Below are 22,110 nucleotides of genomic sequence, written 5' to 3' on the forward strand. Positions count from 1 at the left end.
GCTGGTCCATGCAGCGACCTGGTTCCTTCTTCTGCCTCCGGGTCGAGGTCAAAGGAAGAAATGTTTTACAATGAGGGTGGTGAGACACTGGCACAGGTTTCCCAGAGAGGTGGTAGATGCCCCATCCCTGGAAGAACCCCAGCTCAGGTTGGACGGGGCTCTGAGCAACCTGGTCTAGTTGAAGATGTCCCTGCTCCTGGCAGTGCAAAGGAGAGAAAGCTCTGCTGGAACAACACGCTGGTTGGGTGGGGAAAAACAACTGAGTAGTAACAATTAACTTCCATAAAGTGTTTTTCATCTTCAAAGTGCTTAACAAATAAGAACTAATTAATCCCCGCAGTTCCCTCATGGGATGTTAGCATGGTTCCCTCTGCACATGTCTTAGGACACAGAGGTTCAGCCTATGCCTGATCAAACATATTTGCTGTTCAGTATCTTTATAGATGATCTAGACGTAGGGATTGAGTGCACCCTCAGTAAATGTGCAGATGACACCAAGCTGGGTGGGAGTGTCAATCTGCTGGAGGGTAGGAAGGGTCTGCAGAGGGATCTGGACAGGTTGGATAGATGGACCGAGACCAACGGCGTGAGGTTCAACAAGAACAAGTGCCGGGTCTTACACTTGGGCCACAACAACCCCCTGCAGAGCTCCAGGCTGGGGGAAGAGCGGTTAGAGAGCGGCCCGGTGGAAAGAGCCCTGGGGGTGCTGATGGACAGGCGGCTAAACATGAGCCAGCAGTGTGGCCAGGTGGCCAAGAAGGCCAATGGCATCCTGGCCTCTCTTAGGAATAGTGTAGCCAGCCGGTCTAGGGAAGTGATGGTCCCTCTGTATTCAGCACTGGTGAGGCCGCACCTTGAATCCTGTGTCCAGTTGTGGGCCCCGCACTTCAAGAGAGATGTTGAGGTGTTGGAGCGAGTGCAGAGGAGGGCGACCAAGCTGGTGAAGGGTCTGGAGGGTCTGAGCTATGAGGAATGGCTGAGAGAGCTGGGGTTGTTTAGCCTGGAGAAGAGGAGGCTCAGAGGTGACCTTATTGCAGTCTACAACTACAGTGGGAGTTGGCCTCTTCTCCCAGGCAACTAGTGATAGGACAAGAGGACACAGCCTCAAGCTTTGCCAGCGGAGGTTCAGGTTGGCCATTAGGAAGCATTTCTTCTCAGCAAGGGTCATTAGCCATTGGAAGGGGCTGCCCAGGTAGGTGGTGGAGTCCCCATCTCTGGAGGTGTTTAAGAAAAGACTGGACATGGCACTTAGTGCCATGGTCTAGTTGCCATGGTGGTGTCAGGGCAATGGTTGGACTCGATGATCCCAGAGGGCTCTTCCAACCTGATTCATTCTGTGATTCTGTGATCTTTTAGTTAAGTCAGATTCTGTGCCACGAGTCAGGCAAGGGTTGGAAGCAGCTGGAGTACATGGGCCTCAGGGAGGCTACGCAGCATTTCCTAACTGTTACCTCCTGACTTTGCAGGTTGATGATACTTCAATATGGTTTTTCCAAAGGTTTCCTCGGTTCTTGAGGAAATAAATGGAGAAAAAAATAGCTCCATGTGGGTATCACACGACGTGTTTAGGATGAAAATTTTTAGCCCCATTCTGCAGATCTCTGCCATTTCAGCTGGTAGTAGCCACATGGCTTGGAGCATAAGTCAACTGTGATGCGATCTGCATCCAACCTGCTCCGTGGTGAGTGCCTGTGGTCCTTTCTCATGGTGGTCCAGAGCAGAGATCAGGCCTGAATACATTCAGGTGGCTCAAATCTCATGCAAAAAAAATAAGTATATATATATATATAAGGTTATAATTGCCACCAGACCTAGAAATGGGTTGGGTTGGTTTTGAAGACTTCTAGGCTGGCAAAAATGTTGGGTTTCCATCCAGCGTGGATGCAGTTGGGTGAGAACAACAAAGGCACATCCCCAGGACAAACACAACCTCCTGCAACATTTCCAGGTGCTGCTCACGGGATCTTCGGGTGGGGAGAAAAAACCCTGGTACCAGAATATACAGATTTTAACTAGAACAAAGTAACATTTTCTGTGCTTCACTCTTAGAAGCAGTTGAAGTTTTTAATTATTTTCTGGAGCAGTTCAGCCTGAGGCAGTTATCTTCACCTATAATGAAGGTAATTCAGTCCTACAGGTTTCACCTGCTTCAAAATTCACTGCTGCAGAGGTTTCACTGCCTTGTCTAAGGGAGTCATTGCTCCTCCAGTTCATTCCATCATCGAACAGGTTTCTTTTAATCCGCAAAGTCACGTTTTTCTCCTTGCTGGCTGTTTCTTTACCTTCCATTTGAACATTACTGCTCCTCTCCAATATCCTGGAACAAACTTCGGGAAGTCTCATACATATTCATAAGCTTATTTTCAGCACGGATGTTCTTACGTGTTAATTATATCCAGCATCTCTATAGAAATTCTCAGAAGTTTCCAGCTGTTTAAAAACCTTCTCAGAGCTACTATGTTGCCACAGTTGAGTGAAGAGCCTAAATATATTTGTGTTGTAAAAAAAGAGTCAAAACATCATTGCACTGAAGTACCAACATGACGTTTCCTCTTTGTTATTTGCCCTAAAGAGGAATAGAATCCAGCACAGCAAAAAGAGAATCCAGCACAGTAAAGAGATGATGCTTTTTCCACCCCGTGTCACGCTAAGGCAGGGGCTGGGAATACCCCATGGTCGCGTAGGGGCCCGTCGCTGCAGCTGATGGTACCAGGCAGCTTTCACCCTACTCATCTTTTGAGCTTAATAAGTTTTTAGAATTAATTGAGAATCAGGATTAATCATAGGAAGCAAATCTCTTGGATGCTGAGAGAATGTTTTCTTTCAGGTACAAGAGAATTAAGTTGACTCAGTCAAATATGGGGACCTGTAACCCCAAGACTGGCCAGAAGCTGATGAATAGATATTTTCTTCCTTTAGGTCTTCTCCAAAGTCCTCCCAGGACAATGGGAGAGCTTCACAGAATCACAGAATCAATCAGGTTGGAAGAGCCCTCTGGGCTCATCAAGTCCAACCATTGCCCTGACACCACCATGGCAACTAGACCATGGCACTAAGTGCCATGTCCAGGCTTTTCTTCAACCCCTCCAGAGATGGTGACTCCACCACCTCCCTGGGCAGCCCCTTCCCTTCTTCAAGCACCACTTGCCCACCCCCCCCATCACTGCAATAATTGCTGCTGGTTTCAGCATTTCACTGTTGCAAAGTCTCATTGTTGTGGCCACCCAGGTAGAATGATGCTCATATGGACCTAAAAATGTGGGAAGTTTTAGAAATTATAATATTTTTGCTATTGAAGGACGTCAGTCTTGCTGATGGAAATTCTTTCTAGAAAGGTCTCTTCCAGAAATACCTCTTTGGTGAAGGGTACTTTAATGGAAATCCTTTACTTTTACATGCTTAAAGAACAACCTTACGTGGCTCTTCCTTAGAATTATAAAGGTCTTAATAAATTTTTTTAAAAAATATGAAAATCCTGCTGCAGGCCAGTGGATGGTTGTGGTTTCCTCCCACACTTCGCCCCTGGATCTGTAACTCCCACTGCACGTGGTGTTTGGCTCTTATTCAGCAGAGAATACCTTTGAAAAAATGTTCATTGCTTGCTTTTGACTGAGCTTTCTGGTTTTTTTGCTTCCAAACTGTGGAATTTGGGATGGTTTGATTGACTTACAGTAAAAAATTATTTGAGATAAGAAAAAACTGGTACAGAAATAGAACCAGAAATCATATTTTATTTGGAGGAAGTTCCATTCCAAAGTGAATGTTGCACATATCCGTGATCCCCAAACCTCTTTCTTCACTCATTAGGACAAGGTTTTTTATTCCACCGAAACGCAATAAAATAAGCCATGAGAAATTTGGGAATGGCTTGTCATAAAAGTTTTACGGAGTCAGGATACTGCTGTATGATCGAACAGCCACAGAAGTAATTCATTCAGGGGCTCAGTCTGAGCCCTCGTGGTTCAAGGTGGGAGATAATTTGGGTGTCTGTCTTCCTTTGATTTCTGATGGCTTGTAACGAGTCGTAAGATTGCTGCAGCGTTGGCAGAGTTTTTTAATTGGATTTTATTTTTATTGTATTATTTACTATATTAAAAAAAGAGACAGCAAGTGCTTGTGTTTCCCACATTTTCTTCAGCGTTTCTTAACATCATATTTTAATTGCCTTTTATGCAGAGATACACACTGGCAATATGTTCTTTTATCGTCCTCAAATATATTGGCCTGGTGCCATTTGTAAAAGCAAATTTCTCTCCTGCAGTTTGACAGTGGAGTGTACAGATTTATATGATTTTTTGACATTTTCCGTAATTATTTTTTTATTACTGTACAGAAGAATGCATGCAAAATTTGTATTAAAAAAAAAAAAAGCTGCTCCATAGCAGTGAAATTCCTCCTGTCCTTCAGGATGGGTATATAATTGTTAGAGGCACTTAGCAGTGTTTGATACCATTTACCCTTTGTGTACTCTTTTGTTTCCCATTCCTTGTGTGTAATTTATTTGCTTAAATGTACACACAATACGAGGTCATGAGATAACACAAACCCATTTTGTTTTCTTGCCTGCGTCATCAGCAATTAGTAGCAAATGGCATGATAACAGAGAAGATTATTTTAGAAATGCCTTAAATGCTGGCAGTCCTCATCTCTTGCAAACACTGAAGGCTCTTGAGGTGCCATATACAGCAAAGTGCTGAAGAGATGGTACCGGGCTGCAAAGCAGGGGTTAAGCAGGACGTTGCATGTGCCATGGTTTTGCAGGGATAAAATTTATAGAATCCCTTTTCAGTTGCATGTTGTTTCAGTGTGTGGCCAGCTGTGGGCTGGTGATGGAGGCCATGAGCAGTTAAACCCAGGGCAGCTGCCCCAGGCTGGCCCACAGGTGTCTTCTATAATATTAATCTCAGGGTCACTATAAATGGGAAAACTTGTAGGGACAGGGGGGATTTTTGCTCTTCTCCTTCTCCTTCTCCTTCTCCTTCTCCTTCTCCTTCTCCTTCTCCTTCTCCTTCTCCTTCTCCTTCTCCTTCTCCTTCTCCTTCTCCTTCTCCTTCTCCTTCTCCTTCTCCTTCTCCTTCTCCTTCTCCTTCTCCTTCTCCTTCTCCTTCTCCACAGTTGTGATCCCTGGAGTGACTTGCGACCACTCTATGAGCTAAGTATAATTTTGTGTCTTTTGTATTAGCATCATTATTGGTTTCCTTATTTTACTCAATCTGTTTAAATTTCAATCCATAATTCTCCCTCTTTTTCCCAATTCCTTTTCTTGGTTGGGGAGGGGTCTTGGCTGATAGAACAACTGGTTGTCGTTTAGCTCTGAGTGCAGGCTAAAAGAAGATATATGAACACCTTTGCAAGGGTGGACAGGCATATTTGTTGATCTGAGTTTCCATTTCTCAAAGTCTGGGCTTCTCATAGAAGCAGACAAAATAATTTTAGTGATAAAAGCTGTTGGGGAGGTACAGGTGGAGGCAGAGATGTAGGGTGTCATTAATGTCAACAACTCTGGGTAAGACAGTTGAAACCCGCCTGTTACTACTTATTTTCCCTACAGCTGATACCAGACGGTTTAGTAAGAGTAGGCTTCAGTGCAGGGCTCTGTGTAGGCCCGAAAAGGCCTGCTCTGTGTAGGCCCGAAAAGGCCTGCTCTGTGTAGGCCCGAAAAGGCCTGCTCTGTGTAGGCCCGAAAAGGCCTGCTCTGTGTAGGCCCGAAAAGGCCTGCTCTGTGTAACCTTTAGACAGAATCAACTTTCCTGTCAGTAATTTTCCTTTCAGCTAAAATATCAGTATGTTCTGAAGCAAACTGCATGTTTTGTAGACAGGGTCTGCTTCTGGGACTGATAACAGTGTTAAAGTCGTCAATGATTCTCGCTTGCGCTTAGTCTTCGAAAATCCAAGGTCTCTGTTAAATTCCTTGCTAATTATAAAGAAGGGCCAGAGATAAACAAGACTGTGGACAATAACTTGGTAGTGTCTAAATTAACTTGATTGACAAACTCTGGCACCGGAGTCGTTAGGCAACCAGGAGCAAAGTTCGTTAGGCTGCAGCAAAATAAAAACTGAAAAGTGGGATACCTGAAAAGAAAAGAAAACCAGAAGAACTTCCAATTTATGGGTTGTGTTGACTTCTCCCATAGCTCCAGTTCTGTAACTGAGCTCCTCGGGAAAGCGTTTCCTAAAGACGCTATAAAGATGGTTGAAATATTGAAGCAACAACAAGTGGTTGCATTAAATAACTGGCTTTTAGCTTCTAGCAACATACAAGCCAACAGGCTGTGGGGAAATAGAAATTAGAACTCTGAAGCTTACAAATACCCTGTTTTAACCACGCTCCTTTAATTTACAGTTAAATTTGAGTGCTGTAGTTCTTGAAAAATAGATCTGTGTTCACAGACTTGTTCTTGGCTGGTTTGTACATTGTTTTTCTTTAATTTATAAGCTAAACAAGTTTAGGAGTGTTTAATATTTGGCAAAATTGTAATATATCACAGAGAATGAAGAGATGCCTAAATGCAGCTGAGAATGTGTTGCGAGGTGAGCCGAGTTCCTTCATAGCTCTTCTGTTTGGTTGCTGTTCAGACTAAAGTTGGGATGTTCCTATTGCATTTTTGGGTAGTATTGGACTTGGTAATTTAAGTATTATTGCTCTTTTATGTGTATTTGTACCTATCAGACACTATCAGCCTCTGATGGTTGCATGTCTTGTCTTCGATGAGAGGTTAGTAGAGTTGGTATGAAGACTTTCAGGTGTCTGATAACAAGTTACAGTAAAAAAAGCAAGAAGTGAGTCAAAAATTGGTGCAAAGATGGCAAAATTGTAGATTGGTGTCAACCTTCTGTACCCAGGAGAAGGCTGGTCATGCAGCAGGGGCAGCTCAAGCGATGACCGCGATTGCCCGTTTTCATAGAATCATGGAAAGCTTTAGGTTGGAAGGGACCTTAAAGACCATCTAGTTCCAACCCTCCTGCCACAGGCAGGGACACCTTCCACTAGACCAGGTTGCTCCAAGCCCCATCCAACCTGGCCTTGAACACTGCCAGGGAGGGGGCAGCCACAGCTTCTCTGGGCAACCTGGGCCAGGGTCTCACCACCCTCACAGCAAAGAATTTCCTCCTAATATCTCATCTAAATCTCCCCTCTTTCAGTTTAAAACCATTCCCCCTCGTGCTGTCACTCCACACCCTTGTCAAAAGCCCCTCTCCCGCTTTCCTGTAGCCCCTTCAGGCACTGGAAGGTGCTAGAAGGTCTCCCTGGAGCCTTCTCTTCTCCAGGATGAACAGCCCCAACTCTCTCAGCCTGTCTCCAGAGCAGAGGGGCTCCAGTCCTCTGAGCATCTTCGTGGCCTCCTCTGGACTCGCTCCAACAGCTCCATGTCCTTCTTCTGTTGGGGGCCCCAGAGCTGGACGCAGCGCTGCAGGGGGGTCTCCCGAGAGCAGAGCAGAGGGGCAGAATCCCCTCCCTCGCCCTGCTGGCCACGCTGCTGGGGATGCAGCCCAGGACACGGTTTTGTGTCACCCCTGCCTTGGCTTTGCCTGGGATGGAGAAGATGGGAGGATGGGGTGGCCCTGGCTCCTCGGTGGCCCACAGAGGTACCTCCAGTGCTTCTGCTTGGCTGTGGGGCGCACACCACCACCTGCCCTCTCCTCCACGGGCAGTATCACACCACCATTAGCTCCGTATTGATTTTGCATTCAAGAAGAGAACTGTAATTACGGCGAATTCCTGTCCGCTCCTGACCGCTGCGGGTCTTCTGTCCTCTCACCAAAGCTGCATTTTCCATGTTTTATGTCTCTATTCCAACCCAGTTCCTCTGCCAGGTTTTGTGTCCGTGATGAAAAGTTATAGCTTTGTTCTGCTGGTACAGTAGAAAACACCGAGTAAAAATAGTCTCTCATTCACCCTTGGCTGCACGTGTAACTGTAACGAATGGTGCTGGGGTCAGTGGTGACCTGACTCAGCTCTGCTGTTAATTCAAGAGAGATGATGATAGCCACTGGCTTGGACTGGGGTGAAGGCGATGCGCTCCCCTGCCCCGTCCCCCCTTGGTAATAAACTAATTGTCGTGTGGCTCAGCCTATAAACTCAATAATTTTATTAGTTTTTCCGCATGGACCAGAAGGGCAGCGATGAAATGACCGCATCTTGCAGTGCAATATGTGCCCAGGACAGTTAACGAAATAGAACCATTTCTCATACTCAAATGATTGGAAAATATTGGGCAGTGTCAGTAAAAACGTGGTCGTGTTGGTTTATTGTCTTCATGGGTTTTCACTGTAGCATTTTAATTGCTATTAATCAAGAAAATTTGTCGATTTATATTGGCCTTATAATGCAGATCACGATTTTTTTTTTAAGAAACTGCAATTTTGGTGCCAGAGGGGATGGATGAGAAGGTACCAGGAATTGAGGCCAAGCTGTTGAAGCCAAGCGTCCTTCTGAGTGCCCTCTGGAGTGCTGATCAGAGGTTCTAGCCAAGGTTTTAGCCATGACAAAACCCACTGTTCTCTGTCGATGCTGATGGAGTCTGTGAGCCAACAGCGCGTAGAAGCCAGGATTAGCTGGGCTAGCGTGGGATCCTGAGAGGGGAGTGCAGCTTTCTCACAGAATCAGTCAGGTTGGAAGAGACCTCTGGGACCATCGAGTCCAACCATTGCCCTGACACCACCATGGCAACTAGACCAGGGCACTAAGTGCCACGTCCAGGCTTTTCTTAAACCCCTCCAGAGATGGTGACTCCACCACCTCCCTGGGCAGCCCCTTCCAATGGCTAATGACCCTTGCTGAGAAGAAATGCTTCCTAATGTCCAACCTGAACCTCCCCTGGCACAGCTTGAGGCTGTGTCCTCTTGTCCTATCACTGGTTGCCTGGGAGAAGAGGCCGACTCTCACTGCGCTACAACCTCCCTTCAGGTAGTTGTAGACTGCACTAAGGTCACCTCTGAGCCTCCTCTTCTCCAGGCTAAACACCCCCAGCTCCCTCAGCCGTTCCTCATAGCTCAGACCCTCCAGACCCTTCACCAGCTTGGTCGCCCTCCTCTGCACTCGCTCCAACACCTCAACATCTCTCTTGAAGTGCGGGGCCCACAACTGGACACAGGATTCAAGGTGTAGCCTCACCAGTGCCCAGTACAGAGGGACCATCACTTCCCAACTCACTTAAGTATGTTGAAGACTTCAATATAACGTTAGCTTGGCTGTACTCTATATAATGTGTGCTTTAAAAGAGGTATTTTAAGGCATAAATTAATTAGCCAGGAGAGAAGACTTTGCGCTGCAGAGTAGAAGGGCTTTGTGATTACTCTGAGATTTAATTTTTGCCTTGCCTTTTTCTGTGAGATCTTATCTGTGCAGACGTAATGTTTCACTAGCAGCATTTATTTGATTTTTTTTTTTGCTTTAAAAAAATCAGCTCACATCTTTTCTGTATCAATAGAGAAAAATATAATTATTGGTGTAATAATAACCCTACATGCCTCCAGTTATGGGGATCAGCTGGTTTTTTTCTTATCAAACTTTATCACATTCATCATCTTTGTCTGTCCTTCAGGATTTTCACTTATAAAACTTCCTACTTACTAAAATAGGAGCGAAAAATAAAGCTGAACATTCCTCTGGTCTGGGGATCCCAGTGAAATGAGGATGAGTGAGCAGGCTGTGCGGATCACCTTTGGAAAAAAAAAGGTGGTGACCCTTTATGGACTGTTCTTCAAGTAATTTCTGCTGGAACTGAGTTTTTTGAGACAAAATATAAAATAATAGACGCCATTAACGAAGAGTTGGTCTCAGCAGAAATGTCATCTGCAAGACAGGCTTCAGCTGGAATGGGAAGTTGGCAGGAAAAAAATATTACTGCTCTTATTGATACTTTGGGGCCAGTAGGAAGCAGAAGCTATGGTGTGACTGCAAAGGTAGCTCCAGAAATGGGATGAGAATAGTCAGCAAAGCAGAACCAGAACATTTATTTGGACACCCATGTAATGGAGATGGCATCTTTCACCATCGACTCGTTCCTGGGGCGCTGATTGCCCATACGCCGGTACCCAAAGCCTTTGGGGTTCAGCTAGATGTTGGTGAGGAGGTGATAGGACATGGCTGGTGCTGGGGTTCCCAAGCCTGACCTCGGAGTCCACTGATGTTTTCATTTAGTTTGTCTGAAATTCCATTTTAGGTGCCTAAAAGATGTGTGGCTTTGTCTCTGTGGTCATGATGTCAAGATAATTATCTCTCAGATGGGAGATGGTTTAGTGATGGACTTGGTAGTGGTAGGTTAACGGTTGGACTCGATGACCTTAGAGGTCCTTTCCAACCAAAACGATTCTATGATTGAGAAAGTATTTGGTGCAGTTGGTATCACTATTAACGCATCTTCCCTTCATCCATCTTGACTCGAGTGTTGGCGTTTTGCTGTTTGTGATGAGCAGTCAAAGCAAGATGAGACCCATCATCCCATTCTTTTCATCATGGAGCCTTCCCTCCCAGCACTAACTCAACCTGACTTGCTGGAGGATCCTAGAAGACTGCCAAAGAGTTGGAAAAGAAAATAAAACTGTTTCCAGTAGATTTATTATCCACTTTCTATTTATGCAACCGCTGCTTATGCCCTTCTGGGAGGATGAAGAGAGTTGTAAATTCATTCTTGCCTCCTTTGAGGTCTTTTTGCACAGCCACAATGGTTGGAAGATTTCTCAGTCTAAATGAAAATCAGGAACGAAGGTTTCTTTTTTTTTTTTCCATTTTATGACTTTTACAACTTTTTATCTTAATTATATATAACCTAAGGGGTTTTTTTTTGCTTTTCTGTTGTTGTTTTTCTTATTCCTTGTTGATAATTCTATAGCAGTGGGAATAATGTTTCGTGTTAATTTATGTTGCAGAACCAATGAAAAAGGGAAGCCATAAAAGATTTTTGGATGTTAGAAAAATAACCTTGCCTAATGAGATCGGTGTGTGTGGGGGGGTGTGGATAGAAACAAAAACCTAAGACCAAAATTGGCTCCCTAAAACCAAAGTTTGGATCCTGTAGCCCTACTGAAGCCAAAAAGATATGTGCTTTTCTTCTCAGAAAGGGTTATTAGCCATTGGAAGGGGCTGCCCAGGGAGGTGGTGGAGTCACCGTCTCTGGAGGGGTTGAAGAAAAGCCTGGCCATGGCACTTAGTGCCATGGTCTAGTTGCCATGGTGGTGTCAGGGCAATGGTTGGACTCGATGAGCCCAGAGGGTTCTTCCAACCTCATTGATTCTGTAATTCTGTAATTATGCTTTGGGTAGTTTCTCATGCTTTCACTTGGAAGCCTGGTTGACATCAGCAACACAAAGACCAACAGTATCCTGGAGAAACAGCATCAGTAGGAGAGAATTGGTTTATGTATTTTTTTTTTCCATTTATTGGGGCTGAAGTTGTCGTAGCAGTATCTGAGTGATTTGAGAAGCATTCCCCTGAGTCGTCTCCACTGAGTAGCTTATCTAATAAAACTTGTAAGGAACAGGTTTGTCACCCGCCTCCTAAGTGATCTTTGAGATGGTGATGATTGAATCAATACAGAATCACAGACTCAATCAGCTTGGAAGAGCCCTCTGGGATCATCGAGTCCAACCATTGCCCTGACACCACCATGGCAACTAGACCATGGCACTAAGTGCCATCTCCAGGCTTTTCTTAAACACCTCCAGAGATGTACAGCTACAGGTTTCACAATTTGGCCCTCTCTGCACATGAGATGGTTTTGGCAGTTGATGAGACTATTAAGTCTACTGAAATCTGTGTTTCAAAGTCCTATTTTAAGCCCAGCTGCTGCCTGCTCTTGTTGCATCTCTGTTGCTTCATCTGTCGGGCATGAATGACTTCACCTGCATGGCAAGATTGAGCTGTGCTCTTGAGTGAAATTTTTGGAAGAATACTTTATTTTGACTGTTTATCTTTGCTGTATAGCTTGTTTTCCCATCAGATAAAACCAAGACCAAAATACTTATTTACGACATAGTAACGACAGCCTGGAATTTCTAAGAGTTGACATCTGGTGTAATTTACTCAAACTGGAAAATCTCTGAAATGATTTTTCCACAAGCAGCGTGCAACAAAAGGTTTCTAATTTTTTAATGGTTGCTTTCTTCTTCCTGCAAAGTTAAGGCAAATTAGCAATGTGATACGGTATTGTGAAGTGAAAATTTCCCTCGTTATCTACTGGATGGTACCCAAGTAATCACGTGCCACTTGCAAATAAAATATGGTAAAAAAAAAAAAGAAAGAAACCAGCTTGTTCACTCAAAAGATATTAACAGCAAATGTCATCTTTATGTATCATGACTGCAATATCTGCTGCTTTACTCTGCCCTTTAGTAAAACTACTAGAGGTCGGAGTATGCAGGTGCTGCTCCTGCGCCTTTCCTAAGAGGAAAATTGTGTAGGATGAGATGTTTATGGAGCAACGCTTCGCTGAGTAGAGATGACAGCAGCTGAATGTGACTCACCGTGCGCCATTTCTCTGTATTTATAGATATTTTGATGGAAGGTGCTTGATCCTTCGCTCCATTCAAACAAACTTAAGTGACCGTAACCCCAGGGAAAGCTGCTGGAGGCAGCCCCACTGCCACGATGGCTTTCCACCACCCAGCCATAAGCTCTTAGATGGCACAAATAAAGGCCAATGGCATCCTGGCCTCTCTTAGGAATAGTGTGGCCAGCCGGTCCGGGGAAGTGGTGGTCCCTCTGTACTTGACACTGGTGAGGCCGCACCTTGAATCCTGTGTCCAGTTGTGGGCCCTGCACTTCAAGAGAGATGTTGAGGTGTTGGAGCGAGTGCAGAGGAGGGCGACCAAGCTGGTGAAGGGTCTGGAGGGTCTGAGCTACGAGAAACGGCTGAGGGAGCTGAGGGTGTTTAGCCTGGAGAAGAGGAGGCCCAGAGGTGACCTTAGTGCAGTCTACAACTACCTGAAAGGAGGCTGTAGCACAGTGGGAGCCGGCCTCTTCTCCCAGGCAACCAGCGACAGGACAAGAGGACACAGCCTCAAGCTTGGCCAGGGGAGGTTCAGGTTGGCCATTAGGAAGCATTTCTTCTGAGCAAGGGTCATTAGCCATTGGAAGGGGCTGCCCAGGGAGGTGGTGGAGTCCCCATCTCTGGAGGGGTTTAAGAAAAGCCTGGACGTGGCACTTAGTGCCATGGTCTAGTTGCCATGGTGGTGTCAGGGCAATGGTTGGACTCGATGATCCCAGAGGGCTCTTCCAACCTGATTGATTCTGTCATTCTGTATAGGGTGGCTTCTTCCAGGATCTCCATCCTGTTGATGTTATGTCAGTCTGATGTAATAAAACGTTCTTGCTTTGAAACCAGTCACTTAATTTCCTTAACGAACAAGTATGTTTTGCACAGCACCATAAAGTTACTTGGTGTCTTCTGAAAACTTGGAGTTTTTTAGGATTTTAACAGTTCTTCTCCCTCGAGGGGCTAAATATTGTGCCCGTGGTAATGAGAGCAGACGGGACTCAAATAGATCATTGTCTTTCTAATTCTTACACTGCAACTTTTTCAAAGGTTGCTGTATTTATTCCCTAGTCAAAGAAGAACCACCGGGTGCCAGGCTGTTGGGATCACTGCACGCTTTACTTTGGAGGGCTTTGTTCAGGGCTGTAGCTGGGATTATTTCTCATTTTGCTTGACAGCTCCATTGTGCCTTCCTTTATTGGTAACGTGACGACATTAAATCTTCTGAAAGGAAAAGAACTTTTTTAATGTAGTGGCACTGGGCAGCAGGGCTGTAATCAAAATTTGGCCACTCACTCATTTTGTGAACATTGTGCAAGTCTCTTCCTTGAAAATACCATAAAACTTCCCAAATATACCAAAATAAGCCATTTTTGTGCGTTTAACTGAACAGAGCTGTCCCCTGTCCCAAGGTCAAGCAGAACCAGGTTTCTCCTTCATCCTGTTCAGACAAGAATTAATCCAGAGGGGTCTTACAGACTCTCTTCCACCAGGGGATGGTCACAGAGATCCCTTCTGGCCTGTGAAGCTGAATCTGGGCTCTGCTTCCAATGAATAATGGCGAAAATAATGGCTAAAAGGCTCATCTTTTCCTTTGGGAGGGCTTGGTCCTCATGAAACATTGGGGAAGCATCAGTGGTGCAGGTTGCCTTTGGAAATGTTGACCATGATGAGTTGTCTCTGAACAAGCGTTAAATAAATACTTGGGGGTTGGAGTAGATGACCCCCAGAGATCCCTTCCAACCTACACCATTCTGTACTTCAGTGTCATTTTAGTTGCTTTCCATTGTCATTTTGATATTAACTTCTCTTCCAACCTCACTCAGATGCAAACCAGATTAATGGAGTGCCTGACTCTGGTCATTCCCCTAAACTTAGGCACTTCATTTAGTCCTCCAAAATGCAGAGGCAAGGTGGGGGCAGCTCCTGAAGGGTGGTTCAGATAGACAGAATCACAGAATCAACCAGGTTGGAAGAGACCTCTGGGATCATCAAGTCCAACCGTTGCCCTGACACCACCATGGCAACTAGACCATGGCACTAAGTGCCATGGCCAGGCTTTTCTTAAACCCCTCCAGAGATGGTGACTCCACCACCTCCCTGGGCAGCCCCTTCCAATGGCTAATAACCCTTTCTGAAAAGAAATTCTTCCTAATGTCCAACCTGATCCTCCTCTGGTGAAGCTTGAGACTGTGTCCTCTTGTCCTATCGCTGGTTGCCTGGGAGAAGAGGCCGACTCCCACTTCACTACAACCTCCCTTCAGGTAGTTGTAGACTGCACTAAGGTCACCTCTGAGCCTCCTCTTCTCCAGGCTAAACAACTCCAGCTCCCTCAGCAGTTCCTCGTAGGTCAAACCCTCCAGACCCTTCACCAGCTTGGTCGTCCTCCTCCAACACTTCAACATCTTCTCTGACCAAGTACTGGGCTGCTTCAGCAGTGCACGTAAATTAATTGAGATGAAACCAACCTTGAATGTCCAGCAGTAGATTTATAACAAAATTGAACTTTTCTGCTCTAGTAGTAAACAACAGTTTAGGCTGGACTAGATCCAGCGTCCTTCACTGTAGAAGAATATCCTTCTGCAGCTCTGTACGTCAACTAAGATACCAATTATAAATCCATCTAATAAGAGGTCTTCAGGACAAGTCTTTCAAGCCTCAGAGATATGCCTTAAGCTCATAACTGGCTGGTAGAGCTTCTGGATGTGCAATTAGGCAAATCCCATTGAGTTCTGCAAATTCCAGCTGATTTTTTTGTGGGATGTATTTTCACAGCTGGCTGGAGCTAGAGTTGTTTAAGGCAACGTGTGCTACCTGGGCTACCCTTGTGTTTTGGCCAGTGTTTGACTTGGAAAGCCAAAAGCAGAAGCACAGATGCGAGAGGTGAGAGTAGAGAATCACAACGTAGTTTTGATGAGTATTTGTTTGAATTTGAAAGTCTACCTGTTGTTGGGTCTTCACGCTCCATCTGTGTTTTCAATTAAGCTTGACAATGACCAAGACCAGGTCGCTTGTTTGATAACGAACTTAAGACCAGGGCCAGCACCTGCCCTTCTCGTTTCATTTGAACTTTTCCCAGTGACTTAATTAGAGACGAGGTCAGTGTACATTCATACTCCAGGTCTTCTCCTAGTCATAAACTTCCCCACTGTGTGATCATTAAAACACAGTTTTACAACCCCACGTTTTATTGGCATTCAGCCCTAACCGTAGCGATAGGAGATGTATTTGTATAATCAAAAGGAAAAGCAACTCGCTGCTGTGAATAAATGGATGTCACAAAGCTTGGAAGTACTTCAAAGCGCCGGTTTTCAATAGGGCGCGGAAAAGGCGTGTAAGTCAGGGATGTTGCCAAAGAAATTGAAGAAATAAAGTTTTGCCAGCAAAACTTGAGGGATTTCAGAGTATGCTTCTTGTTACAGAAAGAAAAGAAGGGGAAATAACTCAGCGTTACACAGACACGTAGTGATGTCCCTCCCCACACCTGCTATCTGCATTTATATCTGTCTCCCAAGCAGAGGAGCCACTAGAAATGCACAGAATCAACCAGGTTGGAAGAGCCCTCTGGGATCATCGAGTCCAACCATTGCCCTGACACCACCATGGCAACTAGACCAGGGCACTAAGTGCCATGTCCAGGCTTTTCTTAAACCCCTCCAGAGATGGTGACTCCACCACCTCCCTGGGCAGCCCCTTCCAATGTCTAGTGACTCACAAACCTCTGTTGCAGTTAATATTTGGGTATTATTGGTATGCAAATGTGTAATTTGCACAAAGGAGAGGGTTAGTGGCTTTATAAAAAAAATCATACAGAGAATTAGCATCAAACCTAAGATGGTCTCTGGCACTTGGGTCATGGACATGGGAACTCCATCAGTCTCCAAATGCAGCGTGCACCACTCACTTGCATATGTTCTACCAGGAGGAACCTCCTTTAATGCTGCAGGAGCATAAATATTTAGTAAATTGATTTATTTCATTGTACTTTTTGATTTCTCCTTTTGTTATACAAAGTCTACAACTACCTGAAGGGAGGTTGTAGTGAAGTGGGAGTTGGCCTCTTCTCCCGGGCAACTAGCGATAGGACAAGAGGACACAGCCTCAAGCTTGGCCAGGGGAGGTTCAGGTTGGCCAGTAGGAAGCATTTCTTCTCAGCAAGGGTCATTAGCCATTGGAAGGGGCTGCCCAGGGAGGTGGTGGAGTCCCCATCTCTGGAGGTGTTTAAGAAAAGCCTGGACATGGCACTTAGTGCCATGGTCTAGTTGCCATGGTGGTGTCAGGGCAATGGTTGGACTCGATGATCCCAGAGGGCTCTTCCAACCTGATTGATTCTGTGATTCTGTGATACTTTGCCACATCATGTTCCAACCAGGACTAACATGTTCCTAAAATCCTCTTGAAGATGGCTTCATTTTAGGGTTTCCTCAGGGACGCTGGTATAACAGAAAGGAAATATTTTCTTTCTGTGGGTTAGCTCTCGGATAAAGCGTGAAGGATTAGAGCAGTAGTCATTACTGCTCTCTCTTCAGCAGAAGAAAGGACAAGAAGCCTGTCAGAACCTTAGCCATTGATTTTTCCTGGAGCAAAGGGTCGCATGTTAAGTACTATTGATGAAAAGCATCATTGCGGTGTCCATGGAGACCAGGTTGAGGTGAAAGTGAACTCTCACTGTCACGGTGACAGCTTTAGGTGGATCTGTAAAGGACCTGCTTTTCCCTTTAATTATAAGATCTTGTTTATTCTGCCTTGAGCGGGAGATCAAACCCGTTGCTTCTGTGAGATCTGCTGTGCAGGGAGATGCAGTCACTGTTGACTTCAAGGCAGAGGAGGGGATTCAAAATTATTATCCCATCTATTATCCCATCTGGTCTTTTAAACAGTTGCTGACTGGCCCCATCGAGTGGTCAAAGCACCCCAATGGCAGATCTGTTGCTTGAGTATTGTTCCATTTGCGAGAAACTCTTCTTTTTTTGGGGGTGGACACTGGCCTGAAGAACCCTTCCTCTGAATGAGCGTAACCAACGCTATGGCTACCTCTCCAAAAGGACAACAAATTATCTTGGGGCCTCCTAGGTGGTTTAGCTCTCATACAGCTCAGCAATCATTTTTTTTCTGATATAAATTGATGAAATGGAGCCTGTGGTTTGGAAATTATGGTGGACCACCCAAAGATCCACTCAAAAGAGTGGGTCATCAGAAGGTCTTCCAAATTACGGGTTTCCTTTCAAAATCCACTTGCATGAGCCATGCAACAGATCCCTGAAAGCATTCCTGTCTCTCTACTTCTTTACTGTTTCTTCTGCATATTTTTTCCTTATCTCCAGCCTCTGAGGATACTCCAAGGTGCAAGGGTAGATAACTTTATGACCTCCTGTTTTCATTCTTCCATGCTGTTTTTAGGTCAGTGCTGCAGTATGGGTGCAGCTGGGGTTTCAGAAGTGCTTTTCTTGGTGCTCTCGAAGGGGCAGGGGAAGGATGGAGTTGTTCTTTCCTCCTCTGAGAAAATATCTGAATGCTCTGCTTTCTTCTCCACCTGGGAAATGGCACAAAGTGTCTTCTCCTCGTAGCTGGGCTGGAATATGCACAAATGCTGAGGTCCCCATGATAAGAACATGGCTCAGTGTTGTGCAGGGAAGAGAAGAGCTGGGAGCACATCAGTATCAACGACTTACCTGAGACCAAAAGCATGAGGTTCAACAAGAACAAGTGCTGGGTCTTACACTTGGGCCACAACAACCCCCTGCAGCGCTCCAGGCTGGGGGAAGAGTGGTTAGAAAGCGGCCCGGCGGAAAGAGCCCTGGGGGTGCTGATGGACAGGCGGCTAAACATGAGCCAGCAGTGTGCCCAGGTGGCCAAGAAGGCCAATGGCATCCTGGCCTCTATCAGGAATAGTGTAGCCAGCTGGTCTGGGGAAGTGATGGTCCCTCTGTGCTCGGCACTGGTGAGGCCGCACCTTGAATCCTGTGTCCAGTTGTGGGCCCCGCACTTCAAGAGAGATGTTGAGGTGTTGGAGCGAGTGCAGAGGAGGGCGACCAAGCTGGTGAAGGGTCTGGAGGGTCTGACCTGCGAGGAATGGCTGAGGGAGCTGGGGGTGTTTAGCCTGGAGAAGAGGAGGCTCAGAGGTGACCTTAGTGCAGTCTCCAACTACCTGAAGGGAGGTTGTAGTGAAGTGGGAGTAGGCCTCTTCTCCCAGGCAGCTAGTGATAGGACAAGAGGACACAGCCTCAAGCTTGGCCAGGGGAGGTTCAGGTTGGACATTAGGAAGCATTTCTTCTCAGCAAGGGTCATTAGCCATTGGAATGGGCTGCCCAGGGAGGTGGTGGAGTCACCATCTCTGGAGGTCTTTGGACATGGCACTTAGTGCCATGGTCTAGTTGCCATGGTGGTGTCAGGGCAATGGTTGGACTTCATGATCCCAGAGGTCTCTTCCAACCTGATTGATTCTGTGATTCTGTGACGTCCTCAGAGCTGTCAACAACAACATGTTTTAAAGCCACTCTCTGGGTGGTTGCATTCGCCTATAAACATTTTATATGTAGGCAATTTCAATATGCAAAGCCACCAGATCTTTTTTTTTATTTAAAACAATCACTCTCTGGTTTGAAAAATGGAGTTTGTTTTGCCCTAATGCAAAAAAACTCAGCGTTATTTTGCTCGGCAATGAAAACGTGAAGTATTGATTTTGAAATGTATAATTGATTGTAACAATAAATCACTGGGCAGTGTATGTGCAAAATTGATTTTTCTATTGCAATAATTAATTTGATGTGTGCTGTAACGTTTATGCAGGGACTAAAGCAATTCACTAACAGTAATAAATTGTATTTGGTCAAAAACCATCCACTGTGATGCGGTCAACTTGCCTCTTTGTCTAATGAAGTGCTGTAAGAGATAGTACAGATACAGTTGTGAGGCTCCATGAGAAGCCCTTAATACCCTGAATACCTTATATCACAGAATCAATCAGGTTGGAAGAGCCCTCTGGGATCATCGAGTCCAACCATTGCCCTGACACCACTGTGGCAACTAGACCAGGGCACTAAGTGCCTCGTCCAGGCTTTTCTTAAACCCCTCCAGAGATGGTGACTCCACCACTTCCCTGGGCAGCCCCTTCCAATGGCTAATGACCCTTGCTGAGAAGAAATGCTTCCTGATGTCCAACCTGAACCTCCCCTAGCAAAGCTTGAGGCTGTGTCCTCTTGTCCTATCGCTAGTTGCCTGGGAGAAGAGGATGACTCCCACTTCACTACAACCTCCCTTCAGGTAGTTGTAGACTGCACTAAGGTCACCTCTGAGCCTTCTCCAGGCTAAACAATCTAGGGTTGGACTAGATGATCTCCAGAGGTTCCTTCAAACCCTTAACCATTCTGTCATTCTGTGATCTAGAAAAAAATAAGTGATTGGTCTTGGTTAATTGCATCCACTCTTGCAATAAGTTTATTCCTAAGAGGTTTGACTCTTTACATTGATCTAACGAGGGTGTAGGAACGTCTTGGAGAACATCCGTGGAATTAAAATCGCCCAGAATTGTTAGAACTGCTCGCGTTGGTATTTGTATCCTGTGGTCAGAAAAAAGATGACTTGGACACTTTGGGATGAAAAGTGGAATGAGTTGCAATGTCTCCTCAACCTCAGGGCTGATATTTCTAGCACTGTAGGTATTTCAGTGACCTGTTGAAATGAAAAATTCCTGAAAAGGGAGAAAATTTACTCTATAAATCCGTTGTCTATGTAGCCATCACATAGGCTTCTTCTTTTTCCTTTTTTTTTTTGCCATTCATTTTATGTGCATTATTTCTGTCATTTCTTTACCAAAAAAAACCCAATCAACAATAATATCTCTTCTTTTACAGAGCATCAAAGTGAGCTGGTTGCCTCCACCACCGGGTACTCAAAATGGATTTATTACGGGCTATAAAATCCGACATCGAAAGACTACCCGCAGGGGTGAGATTGAAACACTGGAGCCAAACAACCTCTGGTACTTGTTCACAGGTCAGTGTGAAAAAAAAACCTTGCAAGGTTTTGATTAATTAAATGCTTTGGGAATAAAATATACTCTCACTTCAAGGGCTCATTGATTTCTTTGCTGGGAGGTAGCATTTGTTGTGTTGTACAAAGGTAGTTTTTATGGTGGTTTGTTTTTTTAAACCAACTTTTTCCTTAATGCTTTTATCATATATTTGTCTCCTGGATTTTATCATTAATGAATTTGAAGCTGCATTTCTCGTTTCCAGTATCTTAAGCCTCAGATGGTTTTCTTTTACAGCACTCAGTCAACATCTATTTACTCCTGGGTGCAAAAATACCTTAAAAATTTCCTTAGTTTCTTTTCCAAGGTTTTTAATGGAAAGTATTTCCTCCCAGAATCAAAAGTGCAACAGTAGATCACAACAAAACTCTAATTACGATGAATTAAAGTAGCCAGATGAGTAATGCAAATTTTACCTGGGGTCTTGTGTTGTGCCCATGACAACTGAGAAAGCAGCAAAGCATCACGGGAGAAAATGAAACTTTGTTGAAGTCAATGGCACCGTTGCCCCTGAATTTGGTATAACCATGATTTCACCTCAAATGACCTTCTTTATGTTTACTTTCACACATAAAGTGTAGTCTGTGAGGATCAGAAGTAATTCTGAATTGTGTGTTTCAGAATCACAGAATCAATGAGGTTGGAAGAGACCTCTGGGCTCATCGAGTCCAACCATTGCCCTGACACCACCATGGCAACTAGACCAGGGCACTAAGGGCCATCTCCAGGCTTTTCTTAAACCCCTCCAGAGACGGTGACTCCACCACCTCCCTGGGCAGCCCCTTCCAATGGCTAATGACCCTTGCTGAGAAGAAATGCTTCCTGATCTCCAACCTGACCCTCCCCTGGCCAAGCTTGAGGCTGTGTCCTCTTGTCCTATCGCTAGTTGCCTGGGAGAAGAGGCTGACTCCCACTGTGCTAGAACCTCCCTTCAGGTAGTTGTAGACTGCACTAAGGTCACCTCTGAGCCTTCTCTTCTCCAGGCTAAACACCCCCAGCTCCCTCAGCCGTTCCTCGTAACTCAGACCCTCCAGACCCTTCACCAACTTGGTCGCCCTCCTCTGCACTCGCTCCAACACCTCAACATCTCTCTTGAAGTGCGGGGCCCACAACTGGACACAGGATTCAAGGTGCAGCCTCACCAGTGCCCAGTGCAGAGGGACCATCACTTCCCCAGACCGGCTGGCCACACTATTCCTAAGAGAGGCCAGGATGCCATTGGCCTTCTTGGCCACCTGGGCACACTGCTGGCTCATGTTCAGCCGCCTGTCCATCAGCACCCCCAGGTCTCTTTCCGCTGGGCCGCTTTCTAACCACTCTTCCCCCAGCCTGGAGCGCTGCAGGGGGTTGTTGTGGCCAACATCTGCAATACCAAAGGAGCTGAGAGTTACAGTGCAGGTTTTTAAATAGCCGCTATCAATTTTCAAGTAGGCTTCCATGTCAGCTAAAACTTAAAGCTGCTCTTTTTAATTACGAGCGGTCCTCTCCGGAGAACGTTTGCAATTAAATGAAACAGGTTTTTTGCCTGTGCTTTGTGGTCAGTATAGACTGAGCAGAAAGATAAACCTCTATCCCCACCTCAGGGACTTGGAAGTCATGTGG

At 45.4% G+C, this 22,110-nt stretch overlaps 1 protein-coding gene across 1 annotated transcript in view; it reads left to right on the forward strand.

Moving 5' to 3' along the window:
* The window catches only part of DCC (DCC netrin 1 receptor), a 436,443-nt gene that overhangs the window by 348,530 nt on the left and 65,803 nt on the right, over window positions 1-22,110 (forward strand). Inside the window, exon 13 of the mRNA XM_068424420.1 lies at window positions 20,330-20,471. Within this exon, the coding sequence (XP_068280521.1) occupies window positions 20,330-20,471 (142 nt within the window). The remainder of the gene's footprint in view (window positions 1-20,329; window positions 20,472-22,110) is intronic.

This window comes from Nyctibius grandis (genome assembly GCF_013368605.1).
Source record: "Nyctibius grandis isolate bNycGra1 chromosome W unlocalized genomic scaffold, bNycGra1.pri SUPER_W_unloc_2, whole genome shotgun sequence".
NCBI classification, from domain to species: Eukaryota; Metazoa; Chordata; class Aves; order Nyctibiiformes; family Nyctibiidae; genus Nyctibius; species Nyctibius grandis.